Genomic DNA, 21,018 nt, shown 5'->3' with positions numbered 1-21,018 from the left:
AAAAGTAAACTATTCTTTTTCATAATTAAGAGAAATATTTTATTAAAAAGCAATTAATAATTAACTACAATCAAAAACATTGCTTGCTAATATTGGTATTTTTATTCACTGCTAAATGAGGATTTCTTTTTCGGCAAGATATTGTCATCTTCCGAGCTTTCCTGTTGACCTTAACCTGAAGTATCAGCAACACCTTGATTTTTCTCTACTTTTTTCAAAAAATCTGATATTTTCATTTGCTTGCATTTGCCTAAAACTTCTTTTTTTTTCTAAAACTGCCTAAAAATTTAATCTTTTTATGTAGTAACTTTTAATTTACCCTATAAAAGAAAACACAGCAACAGTCTTTTGGGTTCATTTAGAACACTATCACCAACAATAGCAATACTAGAATAAGAAGAAAAATTGCACAATCAGTTCTCATTAAAAAAAACCAAGTGAAAAGTGTAAAACAACATTAAAAAATTTCTAAAATCCATGGACATATATGAGACAACAAGCATGCTTGCTGAATAAAAATTTATCAAATGATGGTGTTTGTACTTAAAAATAGTGATGTTTTGTATGGGGGATGTCTCCAATTCTCCAACCATGTTAGAGTGAAACTATGTCATAAGGGGGATTTCCTCAATTCTCAAACCATGTTACAGATAAACCGTTTTGTACAAGAGATATCTATGTTCATGTTTTAAAATTGTTTTTTAGAATTTCTCAACAGATCACAAGAAACAGAAAAAAAAAAAAAAAAGACAATGTAGAAATACAGTTCTGTCTGTAAAAAATAATAAAATTTTATAGATAAAAGTAATATTAATTAGACCAGGGTAAAAAATATTAATTTTTAAAAATGCAGAAATCATGAAATTTTGTGCTACAATTAACATTAGAGAAGAGAATAAACCATTCATTATCAAAATGATGCATAAAGAAGTGTAATAGGAAAACTTAACAAAAGTAAGGAATAAAATTGAGGATATACAGAATTATTAAAATTTTAAAAATAAATTTAATAATACAAATTAAAAAAATTATTAACTATAAAATTTATTCATTTCCTAAGTTTTTTTTTTTTTAATCGGAAACTGAAATTATCTGAAATTCAATTTTAATTTAATCAATTTTTAAATATTTACTACAAATGCCATATTTTGAAAATTTGAATTTCCATTCACATTAGTATTATTCCATAACATAAAACAAGATATTTTATAATATAAAAAATATATTTTATTAGGTAATAAATTAATAAATTTTTACCATCTTGAGGTATTAAAATTAAAAACTTTTAAGACAATTAATTAAGCTAAAAAAGTTTAATTCTCTTATTTTAATTATTCCTGTAAATCTGTTTCAACATGCAATATTTCTTAGTGAAATTTTGCAATTACCTCTCTCGTATAATATAAACTTGTCTTCAAAAATCAACAAAAAGAGAAAACTTACATTAATTCAACTTCAGTTCATGCAGATTATTCTCTACAAATATTTCATTTACATATAGTTGGATATTAGGCTACCTTTATGTTACATAATAAACCTAAATTATCTTTCAACTGCTTTTCAATACTTTCTCTAAGATTGTTCAATTTATTCTATAAACCTAATTTTTCAAATAATAAATAAAACTTCAATTTCTTAAATTATATAAATTCAAAAAATTCTGCTTTATTGGAATTCTGAAAATTAGTAAATGACAACAAAGTTTCGAATTTATTAATAGAACATATAATAAAAAACTGCGTTCCGATCTTTTAAGAACAAATTCAAATGAAGATAGTTCGAAAGCGCGATGACCATCGCGCATGCGCTATATCTGTCGTGCTCCTTGTCGTACTGTATCATATTCTTATTAGAACATATAATCTGACTTTATTTTGATCATTCAAGCTTCATTTTTCTCTAACAATCTAGTAACTGATATATATAACTTCTAACTTAAAATGACCAGAAATTTATATTATTTCTTTAAATCAGCAAAAACTCAAGCACTATAACCTTTTATATTGAAGTTATTCCTCATAAAAGTTTGATATGTCTAGAATATCTACATAAATCTTGTTAAACTGTTTGTTAAAGTTACATTAAAAAAGCCAATCTTTTAAATCAGTATAAAATTATTCTATTCAATATTTCTTCTTTTTAAAAATTTTTTATGTGATATTTATTTATATAATATATATTTATGTAATATCTTTATCATAAATAATTAAATAAAACAAAACCTTTAACATCTTAACACAATAAAATTATTAAAAATAACTTTTTATCATATTTGTCATCTTGAAATGTTATCTAATATTTTTTCATTTACTATTGATTTATTTTAATATTTGTAAAAAGGTATAATGATTATTTGTATTGTAATTACTGTATATACAATTTGTAGATAATATACGATACAACCGAGATGTTTCGGAAAACATTCACGATTGAAACTCGATAATAATTACGATATCAAAGCAAATTACATTATCTATTTCTTAGTTTATCATACGTATAATTGCCGTACTTTTATATACAAGATTGTAATAATCTGTATTTTATGAATTAAAAATGGAAGGTGGGAGTAAATAAAATCCAAATATCTAAAAAGAGCTTTGTAATATTGTATTGTTAGCTGGACAGAATATAGCATTTTATTTAATTTAAACGGCATTATCCCACAAACTGTTTTTCATGAACAAATATACTGAAACTCTGAAAAAAAAAAAAAAAATCATATCTACATATAAATTACGTACAGAAATATCAATATTAAAAACAAAATTTCATATTAGAAAGATAAATCTTTGAAAACAATTACCGCAGCTATTTTAATAGCTTAATTTTATCAAACGAATACAATCAGAACTACAGTAACGAATTTAAATTATAAACGTAAAACTAATTTACGTTTACAACTTATAAACGTTACTAATTATTATGTAATCCTTTAAAATAGTAAATAAAGATGTAGAGTGGTGACATATTTGAAAAACATTATAGAAGTTAAACGAGAGAGAGAAACAACTGGATACGTTTTCTATACACATGTAAATGGATTTTTTAAATGACTTTAAATCTGAAAAACGAAGTCCATATAAAGTCAGCGGGGATTTAAAGATTTTCTTTTTATTAAATGATTCGTATCGATTTATTACGGTTATTTATAAAAAATGAAAAGATCAGAATATTTTAAAACATATCGTTCACGTTTTAAGAATATAAACTTACATCTTTTTGAAAATTCTCCCAAAATATCTTCAAATCTTCTTCATTTGCCATGTAAAAACCTAACAATCGATCACATTTAATAAATATTTATTGAATTCATTTCAATTTATAACTTAAACAGTGCGTGACATAATATTTATTAGAAAATAATGTCCAAAAACATATAATAACTACAGAAATCAAAAACTTTCTTTCCTTATTTACGATCGACAATTCGCCTATCTGGCGGGAAGTGACGATCTGAATGACGTCACCGCGATTTCGCTGCCATCTGATGTAAGAACTTTCAAATCACAACAGTACAGTACACATGATTTATTTTCGTTTCAAGAAAACGTTTTTATGTTTGTTTAATTATTATTTTTTTTTATAAATGTTTTAAATTATATTGTAAATATTTGCTGTACGCACATATATAAACTGCTTCAAAATTACTTTGTCAATATTTTATAATCAAATAAATTTTCTAAAACACATTGTTATTATGTCATTAATAAGAAAACATATGCTTTTAAGATTTCGGAAAAATTAAAAATATGAACTTAAAATCTTAATAAAATCATTAAAATTAGACATACAATCGATTGCGAGCGTAAAAAATTTGATCGAATTTTCTATTTTTAATACGTTTGTTTAGATTAACATGTGTCACGTATATTTAATTTTCAATAAAAAATTATAATTAATATACAGTATTTAAAAAGAACTAATCTTACTAATTGAGGAACTGATTCAAATTTAAAATATAAATTTTCACACGTCAGTTATTTCGCGAAACAGATATGTTTAATCGTCGTTAGCGCATGATTCATAATGTCTGCTATGCTAATAAGTGGCGTTAAAAGAAACAAGCCTATACTTTTCTATAAACTATTCACACATTGAAAAAATAATAGAGCTATAAGGAGAAATGTGTAAGTAATTTAATAAACACAAGATACACGTGTTTAGTAGTATAACTTTTAAAAATTACAAATTGATGAATTTAAATCTTTATCATAATAAAATTTATGATTATGATATGATAAATGATTTTCAATTATTTTGTATGTGGATCACAAATTTTACATACAGGCCTATTCTTTTTAGCTTTAAAACTTTTCGAATTTTTTAACTTATAATCCTATAATAAACTATTAATTTTAAACACAAAAAGTATTAGTGAAATCTAGATTCAAATGAATGAGATTCTAGAAATAAAGTAAGAAAAAATTTTATTTTTTGCTTAGAAATGTTGTTGAAAACAAATGACGATTTAACTAACTACAATAGAAAATAAAAATTCTCATAGAACAAGAAGCATGATATTTAGTTTGAGTATTATACGAGACTTACTAAGTTCTTTTACATGGCGTATCAACACATTCTGTGCTATTTTTATTATTTAAAATCTGAAAAACTGAATGTGAATTAACATATCATTTAATTTAAAATCCTCTAAATCACAAATATATCTGTAACAAACTCTAAATTATTATTTCGATTACAAAATAGCCATTTTTATATGAGAAAAGTTCTGGATTTCAAATTTCAACGTGTAAATTAGGTTTTGTTTCAAATTTCAATAAACTTTTTTTGAGATTAAAGCCTGTTTGATTTTTTTAAACCATATCCATTTCTCTTGACCATCTAATTTTTTTCTAAATATATTTTAGTGACCATAATTGGACTCTTATTTCTGTAAACACCAGCAGCATTTTAATAAGAGTTATCTAATATATGTTTACTATACTGTACAGTACATTAAATAATACTCGTACTTAATATTTTGAAAAACAATAAACTACACTTAATTAGTAAGTTTATTAATGCTTTATATAAGAGTACAGGTAGGCCTCCTACAACGCGGTAGATACGTTCCTTGAAAATACCGCGTTGTGGAAAATCGCGTTATAGAAGACACCAACTTAATACAAAAACTGGGATTCGGTTCTAAAAAGAGAAAAACTGCCTTTTATGGTGTAACATTTTCATCATTTTTTAAATTTATGTACATAAAAAGCTTAAATAAAATTCAACATCATATAAAAACTAAAAAGATTATGATTTCAAGTCAAAATCAAAAAGAAACATAATGTTATGCTCAAATTCAGTCCCCATCGTCACTTATTATAGTTGTTGGAGAATGTTTGACCGGCCTTATTTCAAGATCTGAGCTTGTTCCATCAAGTTCCACTGCACTTATGTGATCCGTTGCGATTTTTCTGTTATGTGAAAGATAATTCGTTTCTAAATACCCTAAACCGCGTTGTAAAGGTACCGCGTTGTAGGAGGCCTACCTGTATTATTATATGTAGTATTTCAAAATTTTTTAAATATTATGCAATAGAATAATAAATATACTTATATAAATTTACTTAAATATACTAATAAAACAATTTATATATAGTAAAGTAAAAATTTAAATAAAAACTATAATCACAAGATAATAAGGATAAAATATTACAATATACTGAAATACAGTATTTATTTTCAATTTAAGAATATTCTATAGTAGTAAGATGTGCAGCGTCGGGGGGCAGGATCAGTGGCGTAGCGTAGTGGGGGCGGCAGGGGCGGCACTTTAAGGAGGCGGCAAAACTTCACAATAAATAATAATAATACTTAAATAAGGGGGCGGGGAAATTTTCCTCCGCTCCGGGCGGCTGACACCCACGCTACGCCACTGGGCAGAATAAGTTAACATCATGGGAATCGCATAAATAGTATATCCCATTACGTGGGGTCAGTGCCGTATCTAGCTTTTCTTGTGCCCTGTGCAAGATTTTATTTTTGGCTCCCTATTTGAAAATAAAAATATAATACTGATCATTTCTTGATACTCCAATTTAGGGCATCCCTTTGTCCTGTGCACTCGTTGATGTTTGTTTGTTTGTGACAACGCAACACTGGACTATCTGCCTAGGGGGATGCCTTCCGAGACGTCTTTTTAATGGAAACTGACCCCTATTTAGGCGTTACAGACGTGGAGAAAACCCGGAAAACTTCACGTGGCCAGCATGTCCGAACGAGGCACGAATCCACGAACCGAACTCCTAGTGTTCAGGGTACGAAGACCGCTTGGCCACTGGTGGACGTTGTGTGCACTCGTTGAACCTGCTTAGTTACTCCTTTAATAACTTAATATATGAGTTATTAAAAATGATACTTTAGCTTCGTCATTAAACAGCAAATTCGTCACTTTAGATTTATCATAGGCCTATTTCTTTATGTCGGAGTTCGGGAATCGGATTTATGTCGAAGGCCGGTTGACTTGGTCACCCCAGTCACTCCAATAGTTACGCCACTGACATTACGTTATACATATAATTGTATAAATCATCTAGAAAACAATGAATTTCAGCTTCAAAAATGCTGTATGAAATTTAACTTTTATTATTTTTTTTTTTTAAATGGCGTAAATATTGTTAAACTCATGCGAGCATTTTAAATTTCGTTTTGTCTAAATATAGGGTCCGTTAGAAAAAGGACGGTTGTTTCAGGTACAATATTTCAAACAATATAGTTTGTCATTTATGTTTTGAAACTGACATCAAGCAAGAGACCCTCATTCATGCTCAAATACTCCACATCTTCAAAGTATGTCATGCAAAGAGCGGTGTAACATAGACCTATTCTTGGGTATGTTATTAATTGCATGATGAATTTTTGCCTTAAGAGTTTCAATTTTTTCTGAACGATCTTCATATATCACATATTTTTTGTCCACAAAATATAGAAACCCTTAATCAAGGCGAAAATTTGTCATGCAATCAGAGGCGAATCTAGGTTTTTTGGGGCGTAGGGCTTATTGAAATCCAATGGGGCTCCATTTTTTGTTAGATTAATAATCTTTAAATTGGGGTTTAAAATTCATTTTTAATAACATCAAAATTAGAGTTGAAATATATGAAATTTATGAAATGGTGAATGACAAGCTTTATATCTTATATAAAAAAAAGCATAAGAAATAAAGAAATATTTACATTTATTAATTACTGACCAATTACGTTACATTGATTACAATAAAACAAATAATACCATAAATTATTATTACTATATTATTAATATTAACTATTTTTTACTATACAATAAGTGCTCATTGTCAATGAAAAAGTATTAAAAATTTATGATAATTTAATTATTGTGGGTCCTTGACATTTGGGGTCCAGGCTTAAGCCCTATTAGTCCCTATGTAGATCTGCCCCTGCATGCAATAGTAATGTTACGTTTGTGGTTGTGCATACGTAAAGTTACTTTTACTATAAAAAAAACTACGTCAAATTTATTTGTAATTTTATATAGCATTACATATATAGAGACCTATATATGTGTGTTACACAGTATACGTTACGTAAGTTACACAGTAATAATTATAAATACCGGTATATTTGTTATACAGTGTAAGTTATCATTATCGATTATTTAAAACAATCATCATCAAGGTTTTTACCGACATTTGACGAATATAAATAATTTATTTAATATTGATGAACTTGAATTCAAAACACAACACTAACCTTTACATATTTCCACCTGTGATTTATATTTATTTTAATTTTTATGACGTTTATAATTTGATTTTGGTTTCTGTAAAACGTGGTAACCGTTTCTAACCTTATAGTTTGATTCTTATTTCGGAATGTCTCCGTTTTCGAAATGAAATGATATTGATGGTCTGTAATAGATCAAAAATGTTTGAGTTAAGTTATTATAAATTTAATAATTGTTCACTTGTTTGGTGTTTTGAGATTTTAACAACGTTCGAGAGGTCTTCTCTGAAAATGGGTCAAATTGGACAGTAATTGTATTTAATGTCCAACACTCATTTACAGACAAGAGGTCGTCTGTAAATGGTATTGGACATTAGATACAACAAACTGTCTGAAAATTTCACGAAAATTCGATAATTAGGATCATTTTGGATAGAATAAATATTAAAATTCGAGTTAAGGAAGTTAAAAGTAACATAAATCAGCGTCGGGAACCATAAAAATCTTCGACTTGGAAAAAATTCGAGTTGAGGAAATTCAAGTTGAAGACGTTAAATCTTATGCTGTTTCGTTGAGACCTACCAAGTGATTCGTTTCCTTCGAGTTAAAGAAATATTGAGTTACAGACGTTTGAGTTAGAGAAGTTTTATTGTATATATTATTAAAAATATTTACTGCTTAAAATACAGTACTGATGTAAATTTATGAACTTTGTAATTTTATTTATAAATATCTACAATTTCTTAACTGGAAAGAAGTAAAAATGTCTTTTTCGATATTGAACGCTTGTTTAAAATTATTTGTTGTCAGTCATAAAATAAACTCAGATTACATTTAAAAAATTTAAGATGGGAGTATTGAAATGCAAGGATTGAGAACCATTCTGTTTCAGAAAGTTCTCGTCGTTTCCAATAACTTGTGTTAGATATTCGAATACCAGTTCACACGACAGCGAACAAGTCAATTCGAGTTCCAAAAATTAGTGCCTAACTCTGCCGTCAGAAATTCTACTGTACTCGCATTACATCAATACACAGAACAAGTTCTTCTATGATCTGACTTCTCCAGAAATTTTAATACTTTATTAATCGTTTATTTCAATCTCTGTAATTATCAACATGTTAACAAGATATTTTATAAGAAAATGAAACTGAATTTGCAGCGTAGGTTTTCTATTTCGGCTTTACACGAAAACACAAATATGGTGACATAGTTCAAACGTTCTGTCTAAAACAGTTTAAAACACATAGGTTCTTGGGGTATGCATGTCTAACGTCATATCCAACAAAAACGTCAAGAAACGTTTAAAACACCCACATGTGCAACCAATGGCCTACTAAATCCAGCAATACGTTAAAACACGCACATTTGCGACCGCGGGCTGTGCATGTTAAACGCTCGTTCTAATAATAAAAATAAAAAATTGTCGTAGAGATCAATGTAAATTGACAGCAATAAGAAACTTGATTGGCATGTAGCACGCGACCAGCTTACAGTGAATATCTCAGCCCATAGAACGAAATTCAAAATTCCGGGCTTTGTCATATCGACCCTTGCCAAACTGTTTACATTTTCGGAAAAAATAAAAATAAAATCATGTGTAGTGGTCATGAGGTTGCTTTAAACTTTGATCACAAACAGCATTTTCTGAGTTATGCAGAGCTCCACTCAGGGCTCCACTTAATCAACTTGTTTTCGAATACTATGTACTGTTAGTTACTAACTATTCTCCGTACAAGGAAAACTGGTGGTACGTGTTAAATTAAAGCCGGTCTACACGGCGATATTCAGTGTCGACATTTGTCCTCGTATTGTCTATTCTAGTATTTGAGAAAGAATATAAAAGAAAAAATAAAAGTAAAAAACTAGTTATCTACGGTACTGTCTGTACTGTCACCATGTACTGTACTTCATTTTTACTTTATCTGCTGTTAGGCAAGTGCAGAAGGAAAGAATGGCGATCGGTCAAAAAATTACCCCCCCCCCCAAGACTTTTAAATTTTTTGAACTCAGGACATTTTGAAACGCCGAGAAATGCAAAAAATTTCGGGGATAATTTCTGTATGTATAGATGTTAATGTGTGGAAGGAGAGCACGATTTTGTTCACCCACTTTGTTTTCTCATCGATAGTAACGATGATGATCTTCAGTTTTGTAATTAAATAATTTCTTTTTACGAATTTTTTTTTCTGAAAATTTTGTCTCTGTTCGTAAAAGTTTTGTAATTCCTCAGCTTGAGTCAAAGCATTTTCAAATCTTTGCATACTATATTGACTAAGGCATTCTGTAAATGATTTTAATAAATAAACCAGCAAGATCAACAAGACAAAAGAGAAAAACAATGAAATCAGAACATTCTAGAAACTTCTACAAAGTATAAACCAAAAATTAAAAATATAGGCCTATAAATATAGCAGGTAACTCTCACAGACATTTCTGTCAATAGAAGATAATAAATCATTTCACGTTTCTTCAATATTTGCTTTTTCTCGGAGCGGAAAGAAGTATAGAAATGCTTCAAATGCCTTGTAATTATTTTTGTAAGGAACGCGCCCCTTAATCCAGCACTCTCCAGTATGGACGTTGGGGAGGACACTTTCAAGGCCTTTTGCAATATGGATTCGTTTGACATTTAATAAGGCATGCTTAGCTTTTAGCAGCTTGCCTTTACTTTTACGCGTTCAGGAGTTATTTGCAATTTTAAAGCGTCAATTCCGAGTGAGACACCCTGTATAACCGTCACTGTATTTCGAGAAGGATTTCTAACCTTGCCAAAGAAATGAAAGTCACATGAAAGGGGACATACGGACTCCAGCTTTTTGTTAATATTAGTCTTTATTAGAATTAATTTAATTTAATTTAATTTTGTGTGTCAATGGGGAGAGCGTAAGCCCCTGTAGCCCGCCCCATGAATCCGCCACTGCTCGGAATCGAATCTGGACGTTCGAAAAACCCAGGGGTGGATCTAGGTTTTTCGGGGCCTAGGGCTTATTGAAGTCCAATGGGGCCCCCCTGGACTTCAATAAGCAAAGAGTTAATAATAATAATAATAATAATAACTCTCCCGTGGTCACCACCTGGTCGTGGTGGGAGAGCCCAGTAATTTTACTGATCCATAGGGCAATGCAGGCTGGAGCACAAGCTCCTGGTAGAGACACCCATGCCAGTAAGGTCTATGGGAAGAAATGAAGCTAAGAGTGATCACACACCCACATTCTGTGGAGATATGTATCATGGTAGTAACCAGATCTAAATGTGATACCGGCTCGGACGTCGCCCGGGTTAACAAGGTCCGCGTTCGTGGGTTAGGCAGAGGCTCACGTTCGAAAAATAGGCCACAGTCTCCCTTGGTTACCGGTGGCGAAAGCAGCACCGGCCCAAGCATGGCTACTGCAATGCCCTCAACAGATGTGAGGAATCAACCCAGCCTTGGTGTTTCTGTGGCAATGCATCCACAGACCACAAAGGCTGGAAAACCACGCCAACGGATGAAATGGACAGTAGAAATGAACGAGTTTATCATCCGTAATTATTACACCATCACAAAACTCGAAACAAACATGACAGCATACAGACAACACTACACCATAGATTCACACAACAATATCCTCACCTCACTGTTACCGAACAAAGGGTTGTTGATCAAAAAAGAACAATTATACACAACAACCTTATCTCACAAACAACACTTGAACTTATCAAACAACAGGTTGCTGATCAAATACATCAACAGACAGAAACATCTAACATTAATGAAGATCATGTAACCTGTCAGGATAATCCAGCAACAAGCATTGATAATAACACACATACAACAATTACCACTAATGATACTACAGACACTTCCTCGTCAATCACTGATAACATAGACATGGATTTAGTTAATACGCTCTCACTTATATTTCAGGAAACACTCACTAAATATACAGGCACAGATCCCACACAACGACCACGAATACCAAAAATCAACACGTCAAAGGAAGTTGGAAAAACATTAAATTATGTAAACACTCACTTACTACCACACTACATTCATTCAATTTCTACACTCGCAGACATTCATACGTTAGTTTATGCTGGGGCAGTCACAGTAGTGACACACCATGGACTGAAAGTTCAATTACAGACAAATACACAGAAAACACAATTCTATCACAAGCCTACCTGGCAGAGAAGAATAGAAACACAAATAAATGACATTAGACAGCAATTAGGCAGGCTGACACAATACACTAAAAACAACATAACACCCAAATTAAGGAAACAGCTCAAAAACATTTTCAAGAAAATAAAAACACACACAAAACATGAACATCACAACACACGCATTACAGAATACATTGATACACTAAAACAAAAACTTGCTGCCAAAGCACGTAGACTCAATTGATACAAAACATGTACACTACGAAAACAACAAAATAAACTATTTACAAACAATGAAAAACTCTTTTACAGACAAATTAATAACAAAGCAAACACTGATACACAGCACAGTGGCACACCAACAGAAGAAGAACTCACAACATATTGGTCTTCTCTTTGGTCCAGTGCTGTCACGCATAATGCTGATGCAGGCTGGATCAAGGAGGAGAACAGAAACTTGCACAACATACCAACTATGCCCTGTGTTGAAATAAACATACATGATTTCCAATACACTGTTAACAGAACACACAACTGGAAGACACCTGGTGTAGACAACATTCACAATTTCTGGTACAAAAAGTTCACATCACTGCACCAGGAACTAGCTAAACACCTAACACACATTATCATCAATCCACAGGACATGCCAAATTTTCTTACTCAGGGCATCACCTATATGAAACCTAAAAACAACAATACCACAGACCCCACACAATACAGACCAATTACATGTCTCCCAACACTGTACAAATTATTGACATCCCGTATCGCAAACAAAATATACAAACATATTGAAGAACACGACATTCTAACAGAACAACAAAAAGGTTGTCGTAGAAACCACAGGGGATGCAAAGAACAGTTACTCATAGATTCAGTCATTCTACGGCAAGCACACAGACAACACAGAAACATACACATGGCTTATATAGACTACAGAAAAGCATTCGACAGTGTTCCACACAGTTGGCTGCTACATATTCTACATATGTACAAAATACATCCATCACTCATTGCATTCTTTCAAAACACTATGCAGCACTGGAGAACAACACTACATCTCAGAGTTCATAACACTTCCATACAAACAAACCAAATTTTTATTAGGCGAGGAATTTTTCAAGGAGATTCTTTGAGTCCTCTCTGGTTCTGCTTAGCCCTGAACCCATTATCCAACATGTTAAACAACACACAATATGGCTACAATATCAGGCATGAAAAAACAACACAGTATATACTGTCACATCTCATGTACATGGATGACATAAAACTTTATGCATCCACACAAAAACAACTTCATCAACTCCTACAAATCACACATTCATACACCAAGGACATACAAATGGAATTTGGCCTAGATAAATGCAAAACAGTTCACATAGAAAAAGGAATCCTGAAGAAAGAAGATTTTGCACTTGGAAATGGAGACGTTATTGAATCCATGGAAGAGGGCGAGTTCTACAAGTATTTAGGATTCCAACAGGCCAAACTAACAGAACATGCACAAATAAAGCAAAGATTAATTAAAGAATACCAAAGTAGGTTAAATGCTATTCTCAGAACACAGTTAAATGCAAAACACACAGTTAAAGCAATAAACACATATGTCATCCCAGTACTCACATATTCTTTTGGAGTTATACATTGGACTCATACAGATCTTGAGCAACTCCAAAGGAAAACAAGAACAACACTTACTAAGCATAAACAACATCATCCTAAATCTGCCACAGAAAGATTAACCCTTCCACGTAAAGATGGCGGACGTGGCCTGATTGACATAGTTAACCTTCACTACAAACAAATACAGTCACTGCGAGAGTTTTTCTACATTAAACAAGAAACATCACAATTACATAAAGCAGTAACTCTAGCAGACTCGAATAACACACCATTAAACTTACACTCACATCATATGGACACAACACAACATATAAAAAGCATAGACACCATTAAGCAATCATGGGCTCGAAAGGCACTCCATGGCAGGTATCCTTATGATCTGGCCCAGGATTTTGTTGACAAAACTGTGTCAAACAGCTGGTTAGCTCGGGGATGCCTCTTTGGGGAGACTGAAGGATTCATGATCGCCATACAGGATCAGGTCATAAATACTAAAAACTACAGAAAACACATACTCAAAGATGCAACACTCACAAATGACACATGCAGAAAATGTCACATCATGCCAGAAACTATACAACACATCACCTCTGGTTGCAAGCTCTTGGCACAGACAGATTATTTACACAGACATAATCAAGTAGCAAATATAATACACCAAGAGCTTGCAAAGAAACACAAATTAGTAGACATCCACGAACCATACTACAAATACATTCTACAGACAGTATTGGAAAACAACACGCACAAAATGTACTACGACAGAGCCATAATCACAGATAAAACAATTTACCACAACAGACCAGACATCACACTCATTGACAAACACAATAAAATCACATACATTATAGACATATCCATTCCAAACACTCACAATATACAAAACGCATGCACTGAAAAAATTAGCAAGTACACAGAATTCGCCCAGGAAATAAGGCATCTGTGGAGGATGGATAGGGTGCTTATTGTACCTGTTGTTCTCTCCTCTACAGGTGCCATACCACACACACTACACAAAAGCCTGGGCACATTACAATTGAATAGAAACACATACATCACACTACAGAAGGCCACTATATTGAATACATGTCATATTGTGAGAAAATTTCTGAATACAGACACACACTGATACACTTCTTTAATTTCTGTTTTGGTTACTATGCCTTGACTTTGGTCCGGCATAGTACGCAGCCACCGGTGTTAACCGAGTATATCTCACTTAACTCAACATGATAATAATAATAATTTATAGTATTATATTATTAATATTAACTATTTTTTACTATACGATAAGTGTTCATTGTTAATGAAAAAGTATTAAAAATGTATGATGATAATTCAATTTTTGTGGGCCCTTGACACTTGGGGGCTAGGGCTTAAGCCCTATTAGTCCCTATGTAGACCTGCCTCTAGAGAAACCTCAGGAGTTTTTTACGGCCAGTAAGTCGAGACCCATCCCGTAGTGGTCTTGATCAACCCGCACCCAGAATGAATTTGTTGTAGCCGCCAGTGCCAGAGATCCCGAACACTGTCTGGCAACACTTGCCAACGAGAGTTGGCTGGCAACGTGAAAAGGAGGCGCGAAAGTTCGTTGGATTTGCTCGGGTGTTGGCCGAAGATGTCGGTGACAGTTCTCACCTTTTTAATAAAGTTTTTTGTTACTGTTCGTGTTTGACTGCTTAGCGTTAGTTCTAAAGATCAGTAGGATCGAATGAAAAATTGTTTAAAAGCTGTCTTAGTGTACAGAGTGGAATCATATGAAAAAGGGCGAGAAAGTATAAAGGAGGAAAAAACTACATAAGTTGCTATCACGGGTGCTAGCACGCGTTAATCCGTGTTAACTTATACAGATTGTACGATAAAAACGATATTACGTGTAGACAGTCTATTTGTTGACACTATCTAGCGACACTCGAAACAATCTAGTATAAGGCACTAGTCTGAACTTCAAAAAGTTCAACGACGTATTTCCTGCGATAGTTAAAATTGTGTGTGATGCTATCTGTTATGAGATTTTATTTTTTTAACACTTTTTATATGATTAATTATTATAAAATGTTTGGTCATTTTACAACTTAATTTTGAGGGTAAAGATGAGTTTTATTTTTAAAAAATTGAAAATGCTAATAACAAGTAAAATCTTTATTAAGCCGGCACCACTCGAGAAATGACAAGTGACCCGTGACCCCCCCTCTATCTTTCCACCGCTTGACTTTTAACCACCAAAATTTAATAGTATCAATCTTCCTAGAAAATTTCAGAAATTTTCGATAAAAGGCATAGGCGTTATTAAAACAACGATGGTCAATATCATTTAGACACAATATTAACACCTCTTGAAGAAAGGTTTGAATAAATAAAAACTTATGAGCAAACTTGGGTTTCCTTTTTTTATATACCGGTAATTAAAATAGACAATTTAAATGAATGCAAATCCATACAATATGGATTTGCATTCAGTTCTTAATGGTGAAATGAAAATAGTAGTGACATTCGAATTCTTCGAAAAAATTAAATTTCTAAACAGTTTACTTCCAGAAAACATCAATTTGCCGTTACATACTTTATAATTTTTAAAAGCAAACAATTTGCAGAATATAGTTGCAAATACGTGGGGTTGCATTGAGAATTTTGCTGGCAATCTCAGTAACGATAGCAACTGAAAGAAGGTTCAGCAAATTAAAACTTATCAAAACATATTTGCGATCGACAATAGGGAATGAGAGATTAAATTCTTTAGCCTTGTTATCTATTGAAAATGCTGTTGCTCAGAAAATAGATATTAGCGAAAAAATAAAAGCTGTCGCAGATTTAAAATCGGGGGCCCCCCCAAATATATATATATGCATCTAAATTATAGCTGACTAAATTATAATTACAATTTTAAATCAATAATTTTTGTTTGTAACCATTTTTATGTTTCTTTATTATACAAAATATATGAGTTAATAAAAATTAAAGTATAAATATTGAAGTTATGAAATAACTGATTATGTGGTTACTTGGAACTAATTAAGCTGTAATTTTCAAAATGCAACCCAATAAGTACTTTTAAGTAGGCCTATAAATTCCACTTTCGTCCAATGTTGTCCGTCCTTCCTTAATCTCAAGAACGAAGTTACATATAAAGGATATTCGAGACCAGATATGGAAAAGTTAGCAGTTTGATGCCCCAATTACCTTATACGAACTTCCAGTCTAGCAAGAAGTCACGTGATTTTTTAAAATTAAAATATGATAAAAATTGCAACCTGGCATTTTGACAATGCCACCATAAGCTCGTACTTATAATCAGAAAGTACGTAAGTATAAAAAAAATTTAAAGGCATTACTCACGGAGTCAGCCCGGGACGCGAAATTATCTTGATCCGCTTCTGTTAATACACAATGTAACACGACCTCCATATTCGCGAATGTTCTCCGCAGTATGTTATTGTCGACGGCAACAACTTCACGCTGGATGTTTTCTTTCAGTTGACCGATAGTCTTGGTTTATTTGCATAAATCTTTCCTTTTAAATGTCCCCATCTGCCAGACAAATCGGGCAATCGCGTTGGCCATAAACATGCTAAGATAACGAAATTACCAAAGCACTAGTGAATACTGGCAGGAGAGGTATGGCTACCTTGCTTGTATCATGCCAGGGGCGGACTAAGGCCTAGGCAACCTAGGCACGTGCCTAGGGCCCGTAAATTTTGGGGCCCGAAAATTAGGTTTTTAATTTTTATAATTAATTTTTATTTTTATTTAACAGAAAAACGTGATATTCATAATTATTGCTGAAACTATCCAAATTATGCCGAATCGTTGATTGATAAAGTCGACAAGTGTGGACGAGCAAAGTCGACAAGTGTGACGAGCATCCGTGCTTATGCATCCACGCCCGCGAGTGTCGATGTGTGTAAATACGATCGAGCCTCGCGCCTATCGAGCCTTTACTATGCACGTGTTTAAAAAGTCAAACGTAGCTATTTAAAATCAGTGTCTCCTGAACGTATTGCATCTTATGTGAGTTGTGATTGAAAATTGTGCAATTAAGACTTAAGTACTGTACCTAGACTTGATTGCGAATAGATTGTTTTGGATTCATAGTTAATACTGTCTGGAATTCCTAAAATAAAAATGTAAGTTTTTATAAAAGTATTACATTATTTAATTAAAATAATATATAATATAAAATACCACAAATTGTGATTTTGTTTGTGATTGTGATATTGAGTAAAAATAAATTTAATTGAAGATCATTTTCTTCTTTCTTTTTAGTACGTGGTCTTTAAAATGAGTTCCTATAAACATTTAAGTGGAAGTGAAAAAAGAAAACGAAAAGCAGATCGAGATAAAGTGGCAAAACAAATGAAAAGATCGTTGGACAAATTTTTAACTGTAGATGGAGAACAATTACAACAATCGTCATCATTTTCTCAAATTTCACCTGCTCAAACTCCAGAAACATCATTTGTGTCCGAAACTATTCTGCAAAAAGACCAGCAGGAAAAACCAAGCAATTCCGTTTGTGAAGATGAAACAAAAGGAGAAAATATAAATTTAAAATCATCTCAAAGTAATGATGAAACTAAGAGTTTCGTAAACGATATTGCATTATGGCCAGAATACTTAACAGACGCCATGCGAGAGTATTATATAAAAAATCCACCAAAATCAATAAATGGATCTTTGGAATCATCATCTATTCGATGCAACGAAGGGTCAAAACAAATCACAAGAAAATTAACTATTGCCTCCTTCTTCAGAACTATTAATAGCGGGAAAAAAGTTAAAAGAGATTGGTTGGCTTATACTGAAACCAACAACTTATTGTACTGTTACGTCTGTAAATTATTTTCCAAGCAAACAACGCTAATGACAAAAGGGACGAATGATTGGAAAAATGTACATAAAAAATTGTCAGAGCATGAAAACTCCAGTGACCACATTAACTCCATTTTAATTTTTATAACAAGATCTAAAATTACCGGACGCATTGACCTATTTGAGTATTAAACCTATTTGTGACACCACTGAACTGGAAAAACAAATTATAAATGAAAAAAAATATTGGAGGGAAGTACTTAAACGTGTGGTAGCGACAATCAAATTTATTTCTTCATACTCTTTAGCGTTTCGTGGTAAAAATGAAGTGTTTTTTAGTGAAAATAATGGTAATTATATAGGTGCTTTGGAATATTTATCCGAGTTCGATCCATTTTTGCGGGAACACATGAAAAAATATGCAAACTGCGGCACCGGTACTATAAACTATTTGTCGTCTACAATATGTGATGAATTTATTTCTATTATATCGAAAGATTTACAACTCACAATAGTGAACGAAATAAAGGAAGCCAAATTTTACTCTCTAATTATTGATTCAACACCTGATATATCTCACGTAGATCAGCTGACCGTCATTATTCGCTATGTTCTTCCAAGTGGTATAAAAGAAAGATTTTTGGGATTTCTACCTATATTTTCTCATACGGGTGAAAAGTTGGAGAAAGTTATTTTAGAATTTTTAAATAATATAGATTTAGACATCACTAACTGTCGGGGACAGAGTTATGATAATGCGTTTAATATGTCAGGTAAATATAAGGGACTCCAATCCAGAATAAAACAACATATTTTTTCTGCCCATTTTATACCATGCGCAAATCATTCATTAAATTTAATTGGAAACGCTGCTGCCGAAAGTTGCATGGAAATGACCACTTTTTTCAATATCGTTCAGGAATTGTACGTATTTTTTTCAAGTTCTACACATAGGTGGAATGCATTACAAAAATTTTGTAAGAGCAAACACTTGAGTATTAAACCTATTTGTGACACCAGGTGGTCTGCTCGTTCCGATGCTGTGAAATCCTTAAAGGAAAATTATGAAGAAATTAAACATTATTTACGTCATTTTTCCTCAAACAAAGATGAAAAACCATTAACAAGGTCCGAAGCTGCCGATTTACATACTCAAACTGTATCAAGTTTTGTATGTACTGTTACTTACTATATGGGAAAAGATTTTAGAGAAAATAGATGCTTCAAACAAGACTCTTCAACAAAAAGACGAATCCCTAAATACAGCAGTTTTAATATATGATTCATTGATAGATTTCATACAAACTGTTAGAGATGATTTTGACAATTTAGAAAAAGAAGCAGAAAAAGTTAAAGATATTGCATATACTAATGATAAAAAACGGCAGAAAATACGAAAACTATTTCATGATGAAATTCCAGAACATGAAATAAGATTCAGTGGCAAAGAACATTTTAAAGTTAATATTTTTTTTGTTGTATGCGATTCTTTAATTAGCAACATTAAAAAAAGATCTGAGGGATATAAAACTATTAACAATAAATTCAAAACAATTTTTCATGATAGTGATGTTAGTGACTCTTCAATAGAGGAATTAAAATGTTATGAACAAGATTTAAACCTAGCAGAACTGAAAAATGAAGTATTACAATTTAAGACTTTTATAAGTAAAGAAAATATTATTTCGCCTGTATCCATGTGGTCATTTATTCAGGAAAATAATATTATTTCAACATTCCCTAATTTAAACATAATTCTGAGAATTTATTTAACTCTTCCAATAAGCAATGCAAGCGGTGAAAGATCATTCTCAGTAATGGCCAGAATAAAAAATTTTTTAAGATCCACATTAGGCCAACAAAAATTAAATAGTTTATCATTACTTTATATAGAAAAAGAGTTATTTAATAACTCTATTAATTATGACAAACTAATTGACGAGTTTGCAGAATTAAAAGTGAGAAAAAAGGCAATATAACTAATCAATCTGGGTATATTTGTTTAAGTATTATTGTTTGTTTTAATAAATTATGTTTATTTAATTTTTGTACATGTATATTATTATTTCCTTTTTTTTCTTGGAATCCGATAATTAAATAGAAACTATATGCTTTAAAACCAAACTACCAAACGTAAGGTATGTGTCATGATTGAAAAATAGGCCCGGAATTACAATGTTGCCTAGGGCCCGCTTTAGCCTTAGTCCGCCACTGTATCATGCAATAAATTCTGCATGAAATAGTAAACATTTTGTAGTCAAAATAGAGGATGTTCTCCATATGGTATCTAAAAGAAGCAAATGTCTTCCTTTTGGATATCGGATATTTCTATGTTCATCGGTGTAAACAATGTAAATATACAGGTATTCCTCGCCTTACGTCGGTAATTGGTTCCAGGAGAGGCGACGTAAGTCGAATTTACTTGTGTAGTTACGACGTAAGTCGAAACTACGGTGGAAAACGCCAATAATAAGCACTTAAGACGACAACACGGAAACACAGATGTTTTCATGTTTCGTTCTCTAGGATTTATGATTATATTAACATTTACTGTAAATGTACATATTTTAATATAATTTTATGTGCTTTTAACGCTTTTTTAGTGATATTACGACTTCAATATTTGTGGCGGACGGATGTAAAGTCGAATAAAATGACTTAAACTTGATCTTTATTTTTCTGTTTTTTTTGACAAACGACGTATAATCGAGAACGACGTAACTCGAAACGACGTAACTCGAGGTATACCTGT

General features: G+C 31.9%; 1 protein-coding gene across 3 annotated transcripts in view; it reads right to left on the bottom strand.

The window, feature by feature from the left end:
• The window catches only part of LOC136974820 (neurobeachin-like protein 1), a 179,853-nt gene extending 176,408 nt beyond the window's left edge, over positions 1-3,445 (bottom strand). For all 3 annotated transcript variants that reach the window (XM_067269768.1, XM_067269769.1, XM_067269770.1), the window contains exon 1: positions 3,214-3,445. In XM_067269768.1, the coding sequence (XP_067125869.1) occupies positions 3,214-3,264 (51 nt within the window). In that variant the 5' untranslated portion in view covers positions 3,265-3,445. The remainder of the gene's footprint in view (positions 1-3,213) is intronic.
• Between the last annotated feature and the right edge of the window lie 17,573 nt (positions 3,446-21,018).

This window comes from Centruroides vittatus, unplaced genomic scaffold (assembly GCF_030686945.1).
Source record: "Centruroides vittatus isolate TY-2023 unplaced genomic scaffold, ASM3068694v2 contig_357, whole genome shotgun sequence".
Taxonomy (NCBI): Eukaryota; Metazoa; Arthropoda; class Arachnida; order Scorpiones; family Buthidae; genus Centruroides; species Centruroides vittatus.
The sequence above is the reverse complement of the archived record's forward strand: the minus strand, read 5'-3'. Positions and strand labels throughout refer to the sequence as shown.